General features: G+C 39.3%; 1 protein-coding gene across 2 annotated transcripts; it reads right to left on the bottom strand.

Annotated features, from left to right (window-relative positions):
• Positions 1 to 248: 248 nt before the first annotated feature.
• Positions 249 to 17,720, bottom strand: LOC117511467 (transmembrane protein 241). Of its 2 annotated transcripts, XM_034171491.1 has the most exons (15): positions 17,480 to 17,720; positions 14,239 to 14,285; positions 11,906 to 11,983; positions 11,733 to 11,814; positions 8,017 to 8,094; positions 7,771 to 7,796; positions 7,071 to 7,122; positions 6,928 to 6,976; positions 5,203 to 5,248; positions 4,685 to 4,720; positions 3,080 to 3,114; positions 1,040 to 1,109; positions 782 to 875; positions 589 to 653; positions 249 to 421 (listed from the first exon to the last, which is right to left on the bottom strand). In XM_034171491.1, the coding sequence occupies exons 1-15, from the start codon at positions 17,549 to 17,551 to the stop codon at positions 358 to 360; spliced, it is 894 nt and encodes a 297-aa protein (XP_034027382.1). In that variant the 5' UTR covers positions 17,552 to 17,720; the 3' UTR covers positions 249 to 357. The 2 variants fall into 2 exon arrangements, with proteins under 2 accessions (XP_034027382.1, XP_034027388.1); XM_034171497.1 differs by lacking the exon at positions 589 to 653 and having other exon boundaries at positions 249 to 409; positions 17,480 to 17,719.
• Positions 17,721 to 25,518: the final 7,798 nt, after the last annotated feature.

The raw sequence follows: 25,518 nt of genomic DNA, 5'->3' as shown, positions 1-25,518 counted from the left end.
CAAATTTAAAATGTCAACAAAAATGTTCTACTTTGTCAAATGCTCTAGTTCTGAATTTTTATAACATTAAAGTACATTTTGTAACATTAAAGCAGCAGAATGTTTGGTTCAGGCTGACAGTTCTTACAGGAAATGGATGTGGCTCTTGATGACATTAAATTCACCCCCTCATCCCAAGTGAACATGAAAATCCTGCTGTTTTGAAATGAAATTGTTTCTGTCTGTTTACCAAGAACATACTGCAGGTCTGATATTTAAAAATATATATTTATTGAGTCGGCATATAACTCGGGAACAAACAAGAATATAAAAACATGAAATGAAATAGATTTTATTTTTAACACTGCCACTGTCTCACTACTGGTGAGATTCTCTCTCAGAATATATCATCAGGGCCTCTCCAACATGACTGATGACCACACTGTAACCAGGACAAAACAGAAATCACTTCAAACCTGTGTGAGTTCATACTTATGACACTGGTACAGACACACACATGGATCACACTTCTGTCAAGTTACATTAAGATGCATTTTAGTGACTAAATGAATGAAAATTGAAGGGAATGTCAACAGGAGATGTACTCACCATAAAAGAGAAGAAGCATTAATATTAATTTCAAAAATAAATGGAGAGAGGACCATGGCAGTAATCTAGAATAAAAGATATTTTTCAAATCATTTTTCTGCATTAATGACTGTGGTGTGTTGTAACTTTGTGCAATATATTTGTAGTCATCCTGTTGTAATCATGCATACAGTTAAATAAGTTAAAATATCACCTTGGACAAAAAAATCCAGACTGTGAAGTGCTCGGTGGATAACCCACTTTTTAGTTTGACTGTGGCCAACAACAGCAAAAACCCCAACAAAGCACTGAAAGAAGACACAGCAGGAGATGGTAGTCATGGTGTTCCTAAACATCTGGCTGAGCAAAGAAAGCAGCGCAAAGACTGATATGATCTTTGCATTAAATAATTTATAGACAAGTTTTGTACAAGTGACACATTTCAAGGCTATAACCCCAATTAAAGTTTCACCTGGCGCAACAGCTGCAGTGAAATGTGTAAGAGTGAAGGGAAGGGAACTCCAAGACAGCCATGAGGTCACCTGCAGGGGAACATAGGCCTGTTTGAGAATGAGCCCCACACACATACAGCAGCATCACACCTGATGGCAGTGTCGTGCACAATCATTTGTCAGTCAACCTTGAAATCGAAGTCTTCAAACTGATTAGCATTTTGTTACAATAATGGATCTCAAACTTGTTTTTCTGCAGCAGCAAGTGTGTGTGGGTGGGGGGGATTAATTAAAATTGATGTGTCCTGTATCTGGGCAGCACAGTGACTTAGTGGTTAACACTGTCGCCTCATAGTGAGAAGGTCATGGGATTGATTCCCACCTGTGGCCTTTCAATGTTAGTGCAGCAGATAACAGAACATTTACAGAGGAATCCTTCAAATCTGGAAACAAGCACCAAAGTTGGCACAAATACTCCTTAGACATTGCTCTTGAAAAAAATTGAGTATCCACTTGAATTTTCAGTAGGCAGCCAGGTAGGGGTCAATTGAAGAATTACACAGGGGTCAAAATTTAAGAATGTTGGTCATATTGAAACCTAAACCACATTATTTGTCTGATCACAACGATACCAAAAAGGTATAGTTTGGACTGTCTATGACTGAATGTTATGGAGTTATGGGGTAAAAACAGCAAGAATGGTAACAAAGGTCAGCATTAGTTTGTACAGGGGTCAGATGTTAAAGTTGCTCTAAATATTGTAAAATGTGATGTAAATTATTGGTTAATAGTGTTTTAAAAAGGAATAGTTTGCAGTATGTGGCATGCTTAGTTATCATGTTACATGTCATATGTCATAGAATCCAATGGACGTCGACATTGCTCGACCTTTACCTTGCAGTCCAAGCATTCAACACAGTCAAAACTATTTCATTTATTAATCCTATTAGTTCAACCAATAATTTGCACCACTTTTTACCAAAATTGGAGCAACTTTAACTTCTAACCCCAGTACAAACTGAAATTGACCTTTGTCACCATTTTTGTTGTTTTTACCCCATAACATTCAGTCATAGATAGTCCAAACTATACCTTTTTGGTATTGTTGTGATCAGACAAATAATGTGGTATAGCTTTCAATATGATTGGAGCATTTTTAAATTTTGACCCCTGTGTAATTCTTCAATTGACCCCTACCTGGCCGCCTACTGAAAATTCAAGTGGATACTCAGTTTTTTCGAAAGAGTAATGTTTGAGGAGTATGTGTTCCAATTTTGGCGCTTGTTTCCAGAAATAAACAATTGTTACAATTATCTGCTCCACTATGTGGCGTTGGCATGTTGTCCACGTGTTTGTGTGGGTTCCCTCCAGGTGCTCCAGCTTCCTCCCACATCCAAAGACATGCAGGTTAGGTGAATTGGAAACTTTAAATTGTCTGTAGGTGTGCGTGTGGGTGTGAATGTTTGTCTATATGTGGCCCTGCAACAGACTGGTCTCCTGTCCAGGGTGTACTGCAGCTCATCCTCTATGACTGCTAGGATAGCCTCCAGCCCCCTGCAACCCAAGCTTGGATAAGCTGTTAAAAATGTGTGTGTGTGTGTCATATAGCTTAGTTTTCCCCCTCACAACCCTGTCCATAATCTGCCAGCAGTCCTCAAGTATAATCATCAGTGACAGCTGGTGGTTTCCAGCCCAAAAGTTGTTCTAAATATACTAAAATTCAGAAAACTAAAATGCATCCAGAAATTATTCACGGCACTGCACCCTTGCCACATGTTCTTATGTTACAGCCTAATTTCCCATATATATATATATATATATATATATATATATATATATAATTACTTTTAAGTTGCTTAGTGTGTCATAAAGAGCAATGCAGTTGAAGTATACATAAAACTTCCACAGCAACAAACTGTATGTTTGCAACAAACAAAATTCATCTCCCTTGCCATGACCTCAGTGCACCCTTGACTTAGACTCTTTACCATTGTTTCAGGGTGGTAGTTTATTAAAAACCAAAAATAAGTTCAACATGTCTGTAAAAACATTAACCTTACCAGTTGGATATGCAGCAACAGCTAGCAACAGTACGCTGTCATATAAAGGCAGAAAACCAGAAATTAGTCAGTGGTCAGACCTAAAAGCCATAGGCAAGAGCATGAGGCGAAATCAAACCCTGATTTAACACACAAATATCTTAACTCCTACTTAAATGTTAATGACGCTGTAGATTTATCCAAATCTGTCAGTTTATCAATTGTTTACTACAAATTTACACCCTTGTCACACCTTGATGATTTAGCCAGCGTATACCGATCGTTTTAAAAATGAATTATGGGTAAGTTTTGTATAAGTTAAGAGTACGTTGAAGCACACTGAAATACATCGTGATACAGCGAGCACGTCAAAACATTTTGGGCATGCACAATATTTTTGACATGCCAGAGTATGACTCATGTCCCACATACGCGGGCCATAAGTTGTAGGTAAGTTCTGCGATTGTTAACACATTTCTTGTAAGTTACTCATAAGCCGAAATACATCCATTAATGTTGTCCACTGATTGGCTGAAAGCTGCAGTCCTCATGTGAACAGTTCAGACCATTTAAAATATTAAAACCATTCACACGGAGTAAATGTAGTCTTAATCTTATCTGTTCCTTTCAGTTGGATTCATCATCACCGCCTGATGAAAAATTACCCACATATAGTGTCCTGATTTTGGAAAACAATGTCTGCAAAATATTTTAGTTCCTTGTCATGTCTGAAGAAATGTAGCATTTTAAAAGAAGTCCCTCTGTGTTTGTCTGCTCCCGGTGCATTTCTCAGCCTGAACCATAGAACCACAAGAAAATTAACTTATTTTAAAAGTTGAAAGAATCACAGGGCCTCATTCATTCACGAGTCGATTTTTCAGCAGTCTGCACATGATGAAAATAAATCCCATGATCCACCAAGACAAAAATTAAATTAAATTTTTAAAAAGTAAATTACTCTCTTTGGCCTCCTGCAACAGTGTACGCATGCTTGATGATGTGCTTGTCAATATTTACGTGTTCCGCCTGCCAAACAAAAGGGTTCTGTCGGTGGTGGAAATGCAAACCAAGTCAGACTTAACTGTTCCGACCCGTATCATACTGTGCAGTACCGACCCGAACCACTTGGTGGAAATGGGGCTGTCAGCATACGCTGGCTAAATCGTCAAGGTGTGACAGGGCCCTCACTCACAGAACGTACCGGTAGCTACTTTCTTTGAAGATGACATGCAGTAAAGTGTGACATTAGCTTTGTAAATGATGGGGGAGCTCCACATGACAGTTTCTACATCAGGATTCATGAAATGAGCAATAAAGATGGATATTAACTTTGTTGATAACTAACTCATCAGGATAAATCTACAGCTTCACTGAAGGCCAGAAACACAAACATCTACAGGTCTGTTGTTGACATGACAGCTGAACTTTTGAGACACCAAGTTAAGTCACTATTGATATAAATAAAATTAGCTGAGGATTTCATAAACTTTTGGCCCTTGTTACAATGGCTCAAAACAGCAGTTTAAATTTCTTACAGTTATGAAAACTATTTTTACATCATTCGCATACTAAACCATAAATTTGAAAACAAAAGAATGAAGCTTGTGGTTTGATTTGTATTCTTACCTGAGCATGTAGTTAATGCACTGCTGCTCAACATCACTGCAATAAAAACATCAAAATCACTTTGATACACAGTGTGTATGTGGCATTTATTTCAATGTGTTTGATACTTTTTCTTTTTTGCATGATTTGTTTGACGTGGAATTAAAAATAGACTACAAAATACAACAAGAAGGTGCAAATGTGCCTCGAGCACCCCCTGCTGTTATTTTTTTAAAGTCATGGCATCACGGATATTTACTGGTAGCTCAATGAACTGAGGTGCTTCCTATATCATGTAATATAATTTTGGCTCAGTTGACCAGTTCGGCTATGAAAGTGGACTAGATGTAGAATTCATAGCATCATCTGTCAATCCAGTTAAGGGTGACATCATTTGCTTCATAAAAGGACAAAAATTAGGGGGTGGGACCTGGAAAAAGTTGATTTTTTTTTTTTTTTTTTTTGCTTGTTTGTTTTTTTTTTGGCCATAACATTGAGTGGCCTTGTTAATGTTTTCTATGGTGTATCAATAAATTTACCTGAAGTTTGTGGACTTGTGATGAACTTCAAAGACCCTGTAAGCAGCTGAAAGATTTAATATTGAATGAATTAATGAATTTTTATTTATTTGGCATACAGATGAACAATAACAAAAACTCAAAAAGAACAACTTAACAGTGTACCCGTGTGGCCAAAAGGCTGAAGGCAGAAGCGAAGCTTATAAATACCCTCCCCTTACACCATAAGAAATAAAGAATGTATACATATATAAATATATATACTCATAACAATACCAAAGAAAAGTGCACAAACAATATAAATTAATCAATGCACTAAAATTTCAAAACACAACTAAACAAGCAATAGTGCATAATCCCAAACACAATTAAAAAAAATCGGTAAATCTAATTCTTCAAACTATGAGTAATTTTATTATTTTTGTAAAGCCTTTTAAAGCAGACTAAAGTACCAAGTAATTTAATATTATCAGGACAATTATTCCAAGTGTCAACACCTTTAACGGAAACACAACTTTTTACGTGAGTTTGGATCTTTAATTTGTCAAATAATAATGTTCCTCTCACATTATAACTGGAGTTCCTCATTTTAAACAGATCCTGGACATGTTGAGGCAAAGGTTTATTTTTAACTTTATACATAATTTGTATTGTGATGTAATCAACCAAGTCCCAGAATTTTAAAATTTGTAAACAGGCAAATAATGGATTTGTTGGCTCACGATATGGTTTATTACTGATAATTCTTATAGCTTTCTTTTGCAACAAAAATATTGGATTAGTATTAGTTCTATATGTGTTTCCCCAAACCTCAACACAATATGTCATATATGGAACAAGTAATGTATGATATAAAATGGTTAATGGATGTTGGGAGAGGGAGTCTTGTGCCTTATGCAGAATTGCAATGGATCTTGACATTTTAGATTTAACATAAACAATATGTGTTTTCCAGCTTAATTTATAGCAATAAAAACACCAACAAATTTTCTATCAGTTACAATTTCAATATCATGTAATAATACGTTTCTGTTTTAGTCGCTGGACTTATTCCCAAATATGATACACTTAAATGGAGCGATAATTTGTTTGAATCGAACCATTGTTTAAATTTCTGTAATTCATTCTCCACCGTGTCAAGGAGCTGTCCCAAATGATCCACATTACAAAACACAGTCGTATCATCAGCAAATAAAATACAACTTACGGACTTAATATTATTCTATCACATATCAGAATATGGTATATGTTCTTTGTCACAAAAGCTGAGTACATGTTTTTTTTAAAGGTGAAATAAGCAGAATCTCTGTTCAATATAGTTTCTTTCAGGAACAGTTTGGGGCATTACAATCTCAATCTTGTTGGACTAAAACTAATATGGAAATGTGTAAAAGTATTACAAAGTTGTTTTTTTTAAGAAAATGACAGGGAAAAAAAACTGATATAGGAACATAGGAAGCTGAACAACCACAGAATGGCAAATCTGTATTTTCAAAATAATGTTCAACCAACTATTCCTGATTTAACAATGTGTAAATCAGTGATTGGTACCATCTCTTTATAAGCAACACGTCTAAGGTTCAGGGCCAAAGTACTCCACGTTTTTTCAGATTTGGATGAAAGTAAAATATAAATAACTGGACATATGATAATTTTTTTTTTCTCCCTAGGACAAATGAAATGTGAAAATAGACTAAAGAACACCATTAATTCTTTGAATATTTTTAACAAATAAAAGGCACTTACCCACTGAGAACAAATGACCAAGAGCCCACACATAACTGTTAAATTCAAACTGCAAACAAGACAAACATATAAACAGACGACACTTGTGGCCAGTTCATTATATGAGTAATTCATGTAGTATTTGTTGATAAAGTATGAATTACCTGAGGGTCATAGAGTGGCAGGTAGATTCCTGAAAGCAGTATTAGACAAATGCTGCAAAACAAACCCAACATTTATAGATAGAAATGGGAATATTTCATTGTATGTAAAAAAACAAAAAACAAAAAAAACAACAACAATGGTGCCGTTACAAAAAACAAAACAAAAGTCAGAGTAATGGTGCAAGAAGGAGTTATAGGCTTCTGTGAATGTGATTGGAGATACTGTGTATGGTGCAACATGGAAGAGCCAAGCCTGCATTTGATCTTTTTTCTTGTCTGAAAATCCTTCTGTCCACTCCACTAAGAAGCTGTGACTGAGGTACAGTTTCTCTAGTCACAGTGACAGAAGCCTGTAAGTACTTCAGAGGTGTCTGGGCGTCTTGTTCGCTTCCCTCACTGGTGTACTTAATGCCCCCCACCACCACAAAAGTGATTGTCCAAATACTTGTGGACCTGACTGTAGCCACTTCTGGATTGTGTCACTTCTTCAGCAAAAGCAAAAAAAAAAAAAAAGACGAGCCATTGTGTTGACCACTCCAGTTTACGTGCTAGTTAGCTGGAGTACTACCGTACTAAAAAAAAAATGACTGGTTTAATATAACTTCCTTTATAATGACAATATTAAATTATACACCGATTCCATATTTACTTATAATACAGCTTTGTGTTGCTTTGGTGAATGGAGAGACAAAGAACTAACCTGATAAATTTCAGCCAGTGTGTTTTCTGAAGAGACATCAAAACAGCATACGTTAGCATAGCTAACGTGGCTAAAACTAGTAAAAATATGATATACAACTGCAAGGACTATTTAAAGGTCTTCTGGGAGTAGTATTACATTGGCACCTAATTTATAATGATGTTTTCTTGATTTGCCTCCCATGAACAAACTTAGTGGGTCCAGGAGATAGAGGAGTGTGCACAATGGTAAAGTGTACGCACTCACCTCTCTGTGCATGAGCTTCAGGATTATGTAGCTAACAACATGTGAGGAATTCTGAAGGGTGAAGAATAAAGGAATGTCCTGGGCAGAGAAAAAGAAGTATTTGCAAGTAGCATCATCAATGCTATGTTGCGATCACACTAGGAACTGACTAAGCAAACTCTATCCAAGCGGTCTGGTAGAACAGTTGGCCCTAATTAACCACTCTGTAAGTCTGATGCATAAATTTGGCAAACTTTCATGGGCTTTTTTTTTCTCAAATATCAGTGAGAGATTTTTTTTTTTTTTTAAATATTTATCTTCTGGTCGGCCCCTAATGAAAATACTTTTAATATACAACCCCTGGCAAAAATTATGGAATCACCGGCCTCGGAGGATGTTCATTCAGTTGTTTAATTTTGTAGAAAAAAAGCAGATCACAGACATGACACAAAACTAAAGTCATTTCAAATGGCAACTTTCTGGCTTTAAGAAACACTATAAGAAATCAAGAAAAAAAGATTGTGGCAGTCAGTAACGGTTACTTTTTTAGACCAAGCAGAGGAAAAAAATATGGAATCACTCAATTCTGAGGAAAAAATTATGGAATCACCCTGTAAATTTTCATCCCCAAAACTAACACCTGCATCATATCAGATCTGCTCGTTAGTCTGCATCTAAAAAGGAGTGAACACACCTTGGAGAGCTGTTGCACCAAGTGGACTGACATGAATCATGGCTCCAACACGAGAGATGTCAATTGAAACAAAGGAGAGGATTATCAAACTCTTAAAAGAGGGTAAATCATCATGCAATGTTGCAAAAGATGTTGGTTGTTCACAGTCAGCTGTGTCTAAACTCTGGACCAAATACAAACAACATGGGAAGGTTGTTAAAGGCAAACATACTGGTAGACCAAGGAAGACATCAAAGCGTCAAGACAGAAAACTTAACCAATATGTCTCAAACATCGAAAAATGTACAACATAACAAATGAGGAACGAATGGGAGGAAACTGGAGTCAACGTCTGTGACCGAACTGTAAGAAACCGCCTAAAGGAAATGGGATTTACATACAGAAAAGCTAAACGAAAGGCATCATTAACACCTAAACAGAAAAAAACAAGGTTACAATGGGCTAAGGAAAAGCAATTGTGGACTGTGGATGACTGGATGAAAGTCATATTCAGTGATGAATCTCGAATCTGCATTGGGCAAGGTGATGATGCTGGAACTTTTGTTTGGTGCCTTTCCAATGAGATTTATAAAGATGACTGCCTGAAGAGAACATGTAAATTTCCACAGTCATTGATGATATGGGGCTGCATGTCAGGTAAAGGCACTGGGGAGATGGCTGTCATTACATCATCAATAAATGCACAAGTTTATGTTGATATTTTGGACAATTGAAAGGATGTTTGGGGATGATGAAATCATTTTTCAAGATGATAATGCATCTTGCCATAGAGCAAAAACTGCAAAAACATTCCTTGCAAAAAGACACATAGGGTCAATGTCATGGCATAGGGTCAATGTCAATAAGCACATCTGATTTGATGCAGGTGTTAATTTGGGGGTGATTCCATAATTTTTTCCTCAGAATTGAGTGATTCCATATTTTTTTCCTCTGCTTGGTCTAAACAAGTAACCGTTACTGACTGCCACAATCTTTTTTTTCTTGATTTCTTATAGTGTTTCTTAAAGCCAGAAAGTTGCCATTTGAAATGACTTTAGTTTTGTGTCATGTCTGTGGTCTGCTTTTTTTCTACAAAATTAAACAACTGAATAAACATCCTCTGCGGCCGGTGATTCCATAATTTTTGCCAGGGGTTGTATAATGGGGATGTGTTGGGACGTCATCGGTTTTCCGCGCATCAGACTTACAGAGCGGTTAATTAGAGCCAAGAGGGTCAAAAGCTTGGTGACATCCGGTGGGATCTGCCATGGGGACTGTGTTACCAGCGTAGTGCTAATGATCCTAAATAATGTGACTAAACTCGCTAAGTGGGTAGCAGCCATGTGATACTCAATGAACATTTATTACCACAGTAGGGCTGTCTACACTGACGTCACCGTTGACCTACCCAGCACGTTAACCTATAGTGTTAACACAGAGCTGCCATTTCAAGCTACCATATACGGTAGAAATAACAGTGTACACAGCAACAGAGGTAGCTAAACGGACATGTAATAAAATAGGAATGATGTCCAAATGACTGCAGGTTGATGCCTGGTACATTCATTTGTCTAGATTGCTGGTATGACATAGCGATGTCATTGTTTTGCTTTTGTTGCTAGTATCTCACAATGGTTGCCACCCACTGGCAGCTGGAGCAGGAACTACCAAAATTTGAAATGTGTGACAGCCCTATACATTAATTGTAAAAAAACTGAACTAAGACAGCTTCTGGCTAGCTTGATTGCTATCACCACAATTGTCTGACATTACAAAAAAGGTGTGTATTTGCAGAATCTATTTTGTTACAACACTAAGATACACTGATCTGATTTTTGTTAAGGTTTAAAAGTAAAGTACTGTGCAAAGGATTTAGGCACAGTTAATATCGCTAAGATTTAAAAACAAAAACTACACACACACACGCATACTTTTATTTACAGCCCCAATTCCAATGAAGTTGGGACATTGTGTAAAATGTAAATAAAAACAGAATACAATGATTTGCAAATCCTCTTCAACCTATATTCAATTGAATACACCACAAAGACAAGATATTTAATGTTCAAACTAATAAACTTTGTTTTTATGCAAATATTTGCTCATTTGGTGTATTCAATTGAATATAGGTTGAAGAGGATTTGCAAATCATTGTATTGTGTTTTTATTTTTCACAACGTCCCAACTTCATTGGAATTAGGGTTTTTATATATATACGTAAGTCCCTGCAACTGCTCTGTTGTTTTTGACACGGGGTCGCCACAGCAGATCCAAGTTGGCTCTGCATGTTGATTTGTCACATATTTTACACTGCATGCCCTTCCTTACCCAACTCCACATTACATGGAGAAATGTGGCATGGGTGGGGTTTGAACCGGGATCCTTCTGCACTGAAACCAAGCACACTAACTGTATGACTGTGATGTTGGTGGCATTTTCATTGTTCAGGGAAATGTTCTGTTTTTAGTCAACGTTTTGGGTATAATCCATGAAGGTGTACTTTGTGTTTTTGTATCTGAGTTTAGCATCCAATTATGCAACTTGATTATGTTTGGCCCCCTTTCACACAGCAGAAAAATAGCTTTTCGTACCACAATTTTTCGTCCACTCTTGTTCATCCACTGAGTTGCTCTTACGTTTTTCTGAAAAGCTGCAATCATACTTGTGCCCCTCTTCCAAAACAAAATGCACTGCGCCTTCTCAAAGACCGCTATTGTGGCTTCAACTGCCTCAAATGAATCAAAGTTATCGCTGATGGAAATATTACATGTAGCATTGGCTCGAAATTTAGACAACTGCGCATGTGTACTGGACATGAAGGCAGATCTAGCAGAAAAAGTCGGGATGGCACTATGGGCACTTCAAAACTGACATACTTATTTAATGGATAACAGTAGCTTCAGCTGAAGTTTTTCGGGGGGTTTTAGTTTAGCATTATGACTCGCAGTTATCAAAGCTAACTTTTCACATGGCTGCACTCATTACTGATATATAGCACATGTAAACACATGTAAACAACACGTTATGACATAGATAGTGTAACTGCTATGCTAACGCAACGTACTATTTGGGACAAAGCCCTGGAACCAGCATATATGATTCCTACATACAACATCGAGCCTGGAAGCCAGGAAACAGCTGCAGACCTGTAACACAATGTTAAAAACAAATCAGACAAAAGTCTTAATCATAAATCAAATTTTTGCAAACTGTAACTCTGCAGAGTGTTTGATGTACCTGCTCACATGACTTATTTCCACCCATCCCAGCTGTGCAGAGAGCAGAAGCAGCAGAACCCCGATGAATGTCTGCCATCTGAACACATGTAGGTTTGTTAGTGAGGAATGATCCAAGAAACAGCATGACGGTGGTTTATAGTTGGCACATTGTCATTCATAATGTTTGTCTTTTTATGGATCACTTAATGTAGGGTTATAATTAATTGGGTACCGCAGTCTCATTTGGTCTCATATGATGTAATTTCTCTACTTCCGGGGGAAAAACATGGCATTTTCTCTGTTTTTGTGGGCAAATTACATGCAAACAAAGTGAAAACACAAAGAAAAAGTGACAATGCGATGGGAAAGTGGACATGTGCTGCAGTTTATTTTTGACCCGGAGCTCAAACATGTCGAGGTGGTTTTGCAGGCGAGGGAACTGCAGGCTGTGTTTTTATTGCACAACAGCAGCGGGTGTCCCAATAAGTGGTCAAATCCTGCGATATCATGCAGGGTTCAAATGAGACTGCAGTGACCTATTAGAAAAACCTTTTCCATACTGGTACAAATACAAAGCCAATATCAACACAAAAAATAAAGTGCCCCTAATAGAGTGTATACCTCGACTAATGATTCCATGCATCCTCATGCAAATGTAAACATCTAAAATTTTCCTGACTCCACTCCAGGAGATTACGTTCATGTTCGATGGGCGGTCTGCCCTGTTTTCAGAAGACCCGTTGTTGCAGACCAAACGGTCCGCCCCTAAAAATCAGTTCGCCTTTTGCATCTGCGCATGTCTCATTTCGGACCACAGCAGCACGTCTGAGACGGACTGTCTTCACCCAAAGCAATCAAATGGATTAATGGGATTATTAACCATTAGATGATAAAGGTAAAACCTCTTAAATCATTCTAAAGTCAGTTTTAAGCAGAAACTCTGTGAAATTCCGTGACGCTTTGAAATGACCAACGCGCAGTGAACGCATCAGCTAGCAGCTCGTTTAGCCATGGCGCTCTGATAGCTTCCTCTGTCTTTTATGATGAAATAATGCTGATTTTATGTGGAAATGATTGTTGTACAAAAGCTTCAGATATCTGTCACTGAGACAAATAATGGAGTGCAGTTTGAAACACAAACGAGGTGTTAATCCATGAATCACGTCCGGACTGATTTTTAGGGGGACCATTCGGTCGGTGACACCGGTAGTCAGAAAATGTGTCTTTTGGGGGATTCCATACTTTTTTCTGGGGTGCACTGACTCTTTTGCACTGCTTGAAATCCTAAATACAGTTCCGGTTTCACTTTATGTTCCAAAATCCAAAAATCCTGTACGTGTCGTTCATGGTTTGTTTGTAGACTTCTGTGCAGTTCCTCTGCTTGCAATGTTGAGATAAGTACATGATAATATGCATGCTATATATTCGGGCTGGTGTTTATTTTATTTTTCAATTATATTTTAAATAAAGCTGAGACATTTTCTACTTTTCACTGTTATTGTTCAGAGATTTTTGTACTGGAATCCAACTGATTTTCTAACTACCGGGCCTTCTGACTAATGGGCCTACTGACATTAAGGTGGGCACCGTTCGTCGGGCCAGTACTCATCTCCGGACTCCGTAGCATGAAGCACACAAGAGTCTACAACCTCCCTTGGATGTGAAGTCAGTCCAACACAGGTTAATTCCTTGGCCATGATCCGTACCTGTTTACAGCTAGGTGGACTTAGACAATGCAAATCAAGTGTCTTATCCAAGGACACATACAGGAAACAAGAGCTAGATTTGAACCCTGGTCTAAATATTGGCAGGCAGCTCCTTATCCACTGACCTACCTGCTCCATTCCTTTATCTGGACCAATCCCAAAATCTGAAGGGATCTTTTCCAGGATAATCCAACAATTTTGATGAAAACTGGCTTCATAAATACTGAATATGTGGAAATTTAAATCTCTACAAAATATACACTTGGAAGTTTTAATTTCCTTACTGCTCCCCCCTTAAAGTAGCTCCAATTTCTATTCCATGTTACACAAAATATTCATAAATTTAATGAAAGCTTCATTTTCAGTTATCTCAAACCCAGCTGACAGAACAAGAAATAGACATGTTCAAAAACATACCCCCATTAAGGGAGGGTCTCTGTAACCACTCATGACATCTTTAACTAATTAATGTATTAATATATGAACAAATAAAATGCATTAAAAATGCTTTTGTAATAGCAAACCACCAAAAAAGCACAAAAATAATTATTATTTAAAAATTCTTATCTTATTTTGAAAATCCACTTTAAAGAAAAAAATAATTAATTAATTAATTGCATTCACACATCAACATTCAGTTACTTACCCTTGAAATAAGGTAGGATAGGTGAATTTTAGAACAGACAGGACAAACTGGGGGGGGAAACCAATTCAGATAAAGTTATCACCAACAACAAGCACTATGAAATAATAGTACAGATGGTAATTTCAATGCACAAAACATATCTAGTCCAAACACATTTGGAACTGCTGCATTAGATACAGGGTTCAACAACACATTTGGAAACATCCATCATTTCACTTGCAGTACCACGTTCTGACATTAGGCTGTGCACTATCTTTACACCAGGCTCCATCATTTCTGCAAGAAAAGCGTTATGTGTTCCACACAATATCGGAATTCTAATACTTCAAAAGACTGATATGAGTGTGAAAAGCTATTGTATGACTCCGTAAGTGGCCACACCCAAATTTAGAAGTTGAATCGCGTCAGAAGTATTCAAATTTCAACTTTTTTTTTTTGCTTTGTTTTCAAATCAAATCAAATCAATTTTATTTATATAGCGCCAAATCACAACAAACAGTTGCCCCAAGGCGCTTTATATTGTAAGGCAAGGCCATACAATAATTACGGAAAAACCCCAACGGTCAAATTCAAATACATAAATAAGAACAGAAGTAAAAGAATAAAACAAATAAAAATAAAAACTATTCATAAGAAAGAGAATAAAAATAGGTTTTGAATCTTGACTTAAAAATGTCCACGGACTCAGACTGCCACACGGTCAGAGGAATTACATTTTTTTTACATTACATACATTACATTTACTCTATCACAGATTAATGAATGGGTTTACGCTAATAAAAATTAAAAATAATCAATACATGTACATGGATGGGTGAGTGAGTGAGTTAGTCCAGACTGCAGACAATAACTCAAACACAATAAAGACTGTTATCTCATTAATTCACCAGATTAAAAGAACATTTCTACTTTTTTTACTAATAGCCCAATTTCATAGCCTTAAGAGTGTGCATATCATGAATGCTTGGTCTTGTTGGATTTGTGAGAATCTACTGAATCTACTGGTACCTTGTTTCCCATGTAACAATAAGAAATATACTCAAAACCTGGATTAATCTTTTTAAGTCACATAGCACTACTATTATTCTGAACACTACTGTACTATGCACATTTTGCAGTCTAGTTTTTATAAATTGCAATTTATGCATATAAATTGTTACGTACCTCTTGTAGGTCCCATTTTGTTTGTGCATAATGGATATAAATGAGGTCCCAGGTACTTATGACTATGTATAGTGCTATTACCAGCAGTAAAAAAAAAACAACCCAGCAAGCAACCATCACCTTGGTGTTGTGGCGTCTAGTTATACCATAGAGATAGTGAGTGTTATTTTCTGGTGAATTAAAATGTAAGAAAGTCACATCAAATTAAGTTTGTGCTACTTAAACAATCCACCCCAGCTTGACTGTTTTCACCCCAGTCGGCGTTGCTAATCGCATAAATCACCTCGGGTCACAGATGTGTATTAATACACATCCGTGTATTAATACACGGATGTGTATTAATACACGGATGTGCCCGAATGTGCAACCGACAGAATATGCAATGCAGAAAACACTATGGTTGTTGTAAATGTTGCCATTATGTAGTTTGTCCAACAGAGGGTACTCAGACGGGATTGCTTATGATGCTGTTAAGCACGGTTGGGACCCTCATCAACCCTTGGTCATATTTTCTGCAAGAGACAGAGGAAAAACAACAAGCTGCCATTCCTTTTAAATCAGAGTGGGTGTTTTACAGCAATAACAGACAAGTGGATGCTATGCCACCAGCTAGAGGAGGAGTCTATTTTATATAAATGCTGAGCGATGCAACAATGCAACTACCAACCCGAGTCAAGGCAGCATGATGTACATATGTACATTGGTTGCTTGTTGGTTATATTTGTAGTTATATGTAATGGAGTTCATGTTTAAACTGTAAAACCTGAAGCCTGTTACATTTATTTGTCATAAGAATCATTCCTATTTGCCGATATATATATATATATATATATATATATATATATATATATATATATATATATATATATATATATATATATATATATATATAATCCACAATTTCTCGGATAGTCACACGACTGAAAAGCCACCGAAAGCCATCTGAATCTTCCGAATGGTGGAAGAGGTGGGCATGTTACAACATGTCCTGTGAAGCTTCAACACGGAGGCACTTTTGCTGCGTCATCAGCTTTGTGCCAATGAATTTCGCTGCCACTCTTTTCATGGCAAAATCTTCTGTCACAGTGGAATGTGCCAAAAAAGTGCTGATGTCCACCTCTTCTGCAATTTCTCGGATAGTCACACGACGGTCCCACATCACCACAGCGTTCACTTTGGAAATGATCTGGCCATTTCAGCATGTTGATGGCTGCCCGGAGTGCGGCGCGCTCTCCACCGTTGTGCGGCCGTCTTTAAACCGGTTGGACCGCTCCTTAATCTGTGTGATGCCCATAGGATCGTCACCGAAAGCCATCTGAATAATCCGAATGGTTTCCACCTGGCTGTCGCCCAGTTTATGGCAAAATTTGATGCAGTCGCGCTGCTCCAGTCGTTCCGCCATTTTCCTTGCAAAGAAAAAATGACGGACTACACCCTTCCTCACACAAAGTATGCTTACAAGCAAATGACGCAACTGACAGGCATGAAAAAAATCACGCATCCGCACGAAGGTTCAAGGTTGGCTCATGCAAGCACACGTGATTCAAATCCATCAGGTTTTTGAAAAAAAATAAAAAGGTCGGATACTTTTCTAACAGACATCGTATATATGTAGCAGCTGCACTCTGCATTGTGTTGTTATGACTCCGCCCATTCGCTCCCCTCGCGAACTCACAATCCTCGGCATGGAAGTCGGACTCTCTAACCAGAAGGCTAAAACCCAGGGCTCTGGCCTGGTGACCAGAGAATTCTTTTTGAGCTGCTGGGAGTGAGGTTTACTAACTACATCTGCACAGCGACACCCGCTGGCCTCCATTACATATATAGTTTAATTTAAAACCAGGCTGCAGTCAGAGCGGGGGCTGTCCGTCTTCGACCATTTGCCCACCCCTCAGAAAAATTCTGCCTCTGCCCCTGTCTCTCGTTTTGGCGACTGATGCGTTTAACAATACAATCTAGCGATACACAACCTGTAACTTATTCTGCAACTACTACTGCATTGCTCGCTACCGAGCTGTGCGCATGCGCAGACTCATCTGAGCTCTTCAGACACTTCAGCTCATTTTAAACCGCTCACCTTATTGGTGAAATGGGACACGGCGAACACGAAGCTAAACGTCAGTCCAGCAATCTGCTTCTTCCACTGCATGATGATCTGCCTCCACACTGCATAATTCCTTCAACTAAATACGCGCTCAGGTGAAACGTATTTCAAACTAGGCACTCTTCAAACAGTAAACTTCCTCAGTTGCTCGACTGTCCCTCCGTGAAACGTCAAGATCATAGAAATTCATAATGACTAGAGGAGACCCCGAGCCCATTTCTTCAATATTTTTGTCCGCCATCTTTGGAAAGGGAGAGTCACGAGTTTGTGACCCTTCCACCTGACAGAAACACATATTTTTTTAAAATAATAATGTATCAACATTCAACCTCAGTCGTGTTAACAAAATTACTCTCCAAACAGACATATTGTGACTGACAGAAAGGTAACTGCAGCTAATCTCTAAAAAGCCAACGGTTTCTAGATAAGCTCAGATGTATTCTGAGCATCCAGAACAGTAATTTTAATGTTTTGAGAAGACCATAAAGTGGACAAAATTTGACTTATGCAATTTGAAACTGTGGATATAAGTACTTTATTCTGAGAATAGCCAGCATTGATTTTATTAACATCCTGGTGTAAATAAGGTATCACCACATGTGTAGAACTCAAAAAGAATGATAGGTTGAGTTTTCATTAAAAAACAACTGCAGTGTGGGAAAATGTATTCATAAATATGAAAGAACAGGCTCTTAATAATTATTAACTATCGCTTACTGTATTTTTTTTCTCAAGGTTTGTTTTTGCATAAGTTTGAAAAAACAGATCATAAGTTTAGGATAAATTACTTATCATGAATTTAATTTATGAAGTGGCACTAATAACAGTGTTTATACTGAACATAATTTCACTTGCATAGACTGATTTTGGAGATCAAGCAATAATTGCAGATGGTCTTTCTGAGGTCCCAGATAGCTTTTCTGATTTCCTTTTCTAACTTTCAGAATTTAGTAAAATAGCATATGGTCCATTGATACTTATGTGTAGACACTAGTCCCTAGAGGCAACTATTTTTGGTTTAAAATCTGGGCAAATGCAGTCCCAGAAAATTCCAAATGTGACAAACAAGAAACAGGTGTTGTAAACAAGTCAATGCTGCTAAAAATACAAACTTGCAGAAACAAAGATACTATTCTGACATGGTTTTGCACATAAGACTGACATAGCATGTTTCAAGTACACACATACACTCAACAAAAATATAAATGCAACACTTTTGGTTTTGCTCCCATTTTGTATGAGATGAACTCAAAGATCTAAAACTTTTTCCACATACACAATATCACCATTTCCCTCAAATATTGTTCACAAACCAGTCTAAATCTGTGATAGTGAGCACTTCTCCTTTGCTGAGATAATCCATCCCACCTCACAGGTGTGCCATATCAAGATGCTGATTAGACACCATGATTAGTGCACAGGTGTGCCTTAGACTGCCCACAATAAAAGGCCACTCTGAAAGGTGCAGTTTTATCACACAGCACAATGCCACAGATGTCGCAAGATTTGAGGGAGCGTGCAATTGGCATGCTGACAGCAGGAATGTCAACCAGAGCTGTTGCTCGTGTATTGAATGTTCATTTCTCTACAATAAGCCGTCTCCAAAGGCGTTTCAGAGAATTTGGCAGTACATCCAACCAGCCTCACAACCGCAGACCACGTGTAACCACACCAGGCCAGGACCTCCACATCCAGCATGTTCACCTCCAAGATCGTCTGAGACCAGCCACTCGGACAGCTGCTGAAACAATCGGTTTGCATAAGTAATAAGAATTACTGCACAAACTGTCAGAAACCATCTCAGGGAAGCTCATCTGCATGCTCGTCGTCCTCATCGGGGTCTCGACCTGACTCCAGTTCGTCGTCGTAACCGACTTGAGTGGGCAAATGCTCACATTCGCTGGCATTTGGCACGTTGGAGAGGTGTTCTCTACACGGATGAATCCCGGTTCACACTGTCCAGGGCAGATGGCAGACAGCGTGTGTGGCGTCGTGTGGGTGAGCGGTTTTCTGATGTCAATGTTGTGGATCGAGTGGCCCATGGTGGCGGTGGGGTTATGGTATGGGCAGGCATCTGTTATGGATGAAGAACACAGGTGCATTTTATTGATGGCATTTTGAATTTGATCTTTGAGTTCATCTCATACAAAATGGGAGCAAAACCAAAAGTGTTGCATTTATATTTTTGTTGAGTGTATATGGCAGAAGGTGGGGGGGACATACCATATTCTGTCCCGCCTGGTTGAAAAGGTGGGAGGGACATGTCCCGCCTATCCCCCCACCAAATTGCGCCCATGTTCTTTTAACACACGAACAGAAATATATTTAAATAGCAATAACAATTCACAGGCAACATCACTCGCTGCTTTTTTGTGGCGTAAAGAACAAGCTTGTTTTTTGTTGTTGTTTTTACACTCAACTTTATGGAGCACTTTCAAACAGCTAACTGAAACAAAGCGCTGTACATGGAGGTCATAAAAAACAACAAAGCAACCTAACAACAATAAAAACAGCAATGAACAAATAAAAACAACTCAAACAGAATGCTGTCTCACACTATGTTAAAAGCCAGTGAATAAAAGTGGGTTTTAAGATTGGTTTAAAAACAGACAGTGAAGAGGCCTGTATGATGTCATTCAAACCATCTCCAGGGGCCCATGCACAAAAGCAGGATAAGGGATTGAGCTGTGATAATGTGGATATTGTGACTATCCTGGCTCATTTTATCCATGATCCATTGGCACAAAAGCGTGATAGTGGAAAGTGGGATATGATATAAGTCACCATGGATATTTATTCTGTGAAGCTAGCCTGGTCCAGACCAGGCTCAGTTCCAGGATATATGTAATATCATCCCGTATCTCAGTCAGCAGTCACCACAAATGGAAACCAATTGTCCACTCCCCACTACACCACATTCAACTCGACCCACTGTCATTATTTAAACACCTGTGATCATTAATGTCAATCATTTTAGATAAATGATGATTATAAATGATGTTGCAATCATTACATAATTTACAGTTTCCCTACATATTTCTCCACCATCAGACCGACGCTGCTGCAGGAGAAGCTGGAGGACGCAGGTGTGGATGGACATCTCGCTGCCTGGACCATCGACTACATCACTGACCCCCCGCAGTACGTGTGGCTGCACGGCTGTCAGTCTGAGGTGGTAAGGTGCAGCACTGGGGCGCCCCAGGGCACCGTCCTCTCACCTTTCCTCTTCACCCTTTACACCTCGGACTTCACCTACAACACGGACAGCTGCCATCTCCAGATGTTCTCTGATGACTCTGCCATTGTGGGTCGTGTGTCTGAGGGGAACGAGCTGGAGTACCGGTCGGTCATCACGGACTTGTGGACTGGTGTGAGCGCAACCGCTTGTGTCTCAACACCAGTAAGACGAAGGAGGAAACCACCACCTCACCCATCAGTGAACATCCAGGGGAAGGACATAGAGACTGTGCACAGTTTCAAATACCTGGGTGTTCACCTCAACAACAAACTGGACTGGACTCACAACACTGACACCCTGTACAAGAAAGGACAGAGTCGCCTCCACCTCCTGAGGAGACTGAGATACTTTGGAGTGAGCAGGCCTCTGCTTAAGACCTTCTATGACTCTGTTGTAGCCTCAGCTCTCCTCTGTGCTGTCGTCTGTTTGGCCCCGGGCAGCACAGAGAGGGAGAGAAAGAGACTAAATAAGCTGGTCGGGAAGTCCAACTCTGTCCTGGGCTGTCCTCTGGACTCTCTGGAGGTGGTGGCTGAAAGGAGGGTGTTAGCCAACTTCAAATCCATCATGGACAACTCCTCTCACCCTCTGCACCGGACTGTAGTGGAGCTGAGCAGCTCCTTCAGTGACAGATTGAGGCACCCTCAGTGCAAGAAGGAACAATACCACAGGTCGTTCCTCCCTGCTGCTGTCAGACTGTACCATAATACTGTGAAATAACTACATGCAATAATATGTCCACAAATCACGTGCAATATTAATATGTCCACAAATCATGTGCAACAACAACCCGTTTACAAATCCCAGCACTAATGTCACCTTATCACATCTAAATTCCACTTCACATACTCGTATTGTAAATAAGATGCTCCTATCTTTTTTTCAATTCCAATCATGTTTATATATGCATATGTACTTATGTATGTACATATATATATATATATATATATATATATATATATATATATATATATATATATATATATATATATATATATATATATATTCTATTTCTACCTCATTCTCTTATCTTATTGTATTATTACAAGTATCATTATTATTGCTTATCCTTGCACATGCTGTTTGATGCACATTTTCCTCTACTCGCACCCATCTTGTGTGTCTTTTTTAAGAGCTGAAGTAACTTGAATTTCTCCACTGTGAGATCAATAAGGTCTTATATACAATACACATCCCATATAAATAGATATCAAAGAGTAGCATGATGTACCTTTATTGAACAATGATAAATCAAAGCAAGTAAACCACTGGATTCATTGGATTCTCCAAATATGAGAGTACAAGTACACTCTGCACAATCTTTAACATACAGTGTTGTCAGGCTGTGATCAGGAATTTGGTATAAAGGTTCATGCAGGGTTTAGACAAGTCTGTGAATTCCATCATATGTACTATTCTTGACACCATCTTAAAATATAGGTCCAGGATCAAGACCCACTGGTTACGGATGATACATACAAACTTCACTGTATAAGTCTGTAACTGCCCACATATGGACCTACTTACATATCATGTATCTAGGTACTCATGATTCTGGAATAAAGTCATTATTATTATTATCATCATTATTTTAAACCATCAGCTTCATTTAAAACTGAAATGAAATTTTGTGTGGGTACCAAATGATGACTCCTCATCATTGTGGACTAAGTAGTATTTCCACAAGCTTGACCTGATTCCTCATGCCTTCTGGAATACAGAGACATGTAATGGTCTCATCTTCACCACCGTCATCTGCTGCTGCATTGGTGCCTTCACTCTATCACTTGTAATGGGTTTCATATTGAAACTAGTCGACGAGACATGTCAGGCCTGCAGTATGCCTTTGATGGAGTACTTGTCACACAATGATAAGAGGTTCAAGTTTCACCAGCATAGAAATCTTTCTTCCACTGTTAAAAAAGCTAAAAGGCCACATAATCAGTTAAAAAAATTTATTTACAGGAAATTTTGGAAAATAAAAATAAGCTTTTGCTAAACTTAAAGAAAAAAAACCGAAGTTTCGCAGAAGCAGGAGCAAAAGCTGTTGTGGGTGCTGCACCATCCTCTGGGCCTCCGTACCAGCTCATCCCTGTGGCTGCCTCTGCCACTGATTACAATGGAAGATGAAAAATCACAAAAATAAAACCATAAAATCATGCAAATAAGATTAGACACAGTTTAAACAATGCTGGGAAAAAAAGACAACCAGCTCTGTGACATCCCGGCCACTCATTCATGACCATGCCTATTAGATGCAATGCCAAAACTGGCTTCTTGTGAGCGTCGAGGCTCACCACTAGGGGCTGCTGGTACTCTAGGAGGGTCAGGTGGTTCAGCCTGAACTGGATCCAGGGCAGGTGCAATCGGTGGTTGGGTGGCACTGATGACCAGACCAGGAAGCCACCAGGTGGGGGGAGGCAGAGGTGGGATGAAGGTGTTTGTCAGGTTGCAAACATTTGGTGGTGATTATGACTTGAGATTTGTGACTTGCCAATTCATGACTTGAGAGTGACTTGCTGGTGACTTCGTCCAACCTCTGGTTCCTGGTGATCCTGTAAGAGATTTAGAGGGCAGGTTTTTTCAATTTCAAATTATTTTCATTTATATAGCGCCAAATCACAACAGAGTTGCCTCAAGGCACTTCACACAAGGTCTAACCTTAACCCCCAGACCAAAAGTGGTAAGGAAAAACTCCCTCTGAGGAAGAAACCTCAAGCAAACCAGACTCAAAGGCGTGACCCTCTGCTTGGGCCATGCTACAGACATAAATTACAGAACAACAGGTTCTAAGGTTATTACGATGTATGGTTTGTGTTGGTCCTTCTTTCCCTTCTGGGCGAACAACATAGACGGGATGATCTTCCCGCAGCTGTTTGACCACCACAAACGGCTCAGTGGTCCATCTGGGAGCCAATTTCCCTTTAGCTCTCCTCCGGAAGTTACGACTGTCTCGCCTGTTGATTGTTGCTTGATCTCTGCCTGCTTGTTTCCGAGACTGTTCTTTTGCTATTTTGTAGGCATGACTTAGGGCCTGCTGGTGTCTTCTTGCCCAATCTTGTAATCAGTGGGGCTCTATTGTAGGACCCAGGTCGGTTGCACAATCTATTGAGAGGCGAGCATGTCTCCCAAAAAACAGAAAATGTGGAGTCATCCCTGTTGTACTGTAAGTAGTGTTGTAAGCCTGCTCTGGACAATGGGCTTGGTCTTTCTCAGACAGAGAGTTTGGTTAAACCGCTCTCAGGCTCCATTTCCTTTTGGGTGGTACGCAGTCATGTGCCTCTTCTGGTAACCATAAAGCTGGCAAAGATCACTCACCGATGCTGATTCCAATGGGGCACCTCTGTCTGACAAAATCCATTCTGGGCAGCTGAAGGCCTGAATGAGGTTGGAGTACAGGGCTCTGGCTGTAGTACTGGCAGATTGGTCTCTGGTAGGGACTGCAAGGGCATACCTTGAGAAAAGATCAGTCATTATGAGGATGTATGGATATTGGTCCCCAAGGCGGCCCAAAGAGAGGTCATCCACCCCAACAACTTCAAAAAGATATGAGGTGGAAATGGATAATAAGGGTGCTCTCACCTCAAGTCCAGCCTTTGCACACACACATCTTAGGGGCATTTCCCCTGTGAGACATAATCTAAAAAAAAAAATTAAAAAAAATCCGGAAATCACAATGTATGATTTTTTATTTTTTTTATAATTTATTTGTATGTTACTGCTGCAAATAAGTGTTTGAACACCTACCAACCAGCAAGAATTCTGGCTCTCACAGACCTGTTAATTTTTCTTTAAGAAGCCCTCTTATTCTGCACTCTTTACCTGTACTAATTGCACCTGTTTGAACTTGTTACCTTTATAAAAGACACCTGTTCACACACTCAATCAATCACACTCCAACCTGTCTGCCATAGCCAAGACCAAAGAGCTGTCTAAGGACACCAGGGACAAAACTGGAGACCTGCACGGGGCTGGAATGGACTACAGGACAACAGGCAAGCAGCTTGGTAGAAGACAACAACTGTTATGATTATTTATTAGAAAGTGGAAGAAACACAAGATGACTGTCAATCTCCCTCAGTCTGGGATTCCATGCAAGATCTCACTTTGTGGGGTAAGGATGATTCTGAGAAAGCTCAGAACTACACAGGAGGACCTGATCAATGACCTGAAGAGAGCTGGGACCACAGTCACAAAGATTACATTAGTAACACATGATGGTTACTAAATCCTGCAGGGCAGCAAGGTCCCCCTGCTCAAGCCAGCACATGTCCAGGCCCATTTGAAGTTCACCAGTCACCATCTGGATGATCCAGAGGAGGCATGGGAGAAGGTCATGTGGTCAAATGAGACCAGAATAGAGCTTTTTGGAATCAACTCCACTTACCATGTTTAGAGCATGAGAACAACCCCAAGAAAACCACCCCAACCGTGAAGCATGGGGGTGGAAACATCATACTCTGGGGGTGCTCTTCTGCAAAGGGGACAGGACGACTGCACCGTATTGAAGGGAGGATGGATGGGGTCATGTATTGCAAGATTTTGGCAAACAACCAATGACCCCAAACACACAGCCAGGGCAACTAAGGAGGGGCTCTGCAAGAAGCATTTCAAGGTCCTGGAGTGGCCTGGCCAGTCTCCAGACCTGAACTCAATAGAAAATCTTTGGAGGGAGCTGAAACTCCAAACCTGAAAGATTTGAGGAAGATCCGTATGGAGGAGTGGACCAAAATCCCCGCTGCAGTGTGTGCAAACCTGGTGAAAAACTACAGGAAAC

The sequence above is a fragment of the Thalassophryne amazonica genome, chromosome 1 (assembly GCF_902500255.1).
Source record: "Thalassophryne amazonica chromosome 1, fThaAma1.1, whole genome shotgun sequence".
In the NCBI taxonomy this organism is placed as follows: Eukaryota; Metazoa; Chordata; class Actinopteri; order Batrachoidiformes; family Batrachoididae; genus Thalassophryne; species Thalassophryne amazonica.
Note: the sequence above shows the minus strand (reverse complement) of the source record. Positions and strands in the feature narration are given on the sequence as shown.

Coding starts and splice junctions, on each gene's coding strand:
- LOC117511467 (XM_034171491.1), bottom strand. CDS start 17,551: ATGCAGTGGAAGAAGCAGATTGCTGGACTGACGTTTAGCTTCGTGTTC. Junction 1,110..3,079: donor TGTTGCTGCATATCCAACTG/GTAAGGTTAATG, acceptor GTTCCCCTGCAG/GTGACCTCATGGCTGTCTTG. Junction 654..781: donor TCTGGATTTTTTTGTCCAAG/GTGATATTTTAA, acceptor CTTTTATTCTAG/ATTACTGCCATGGTCCTCTC.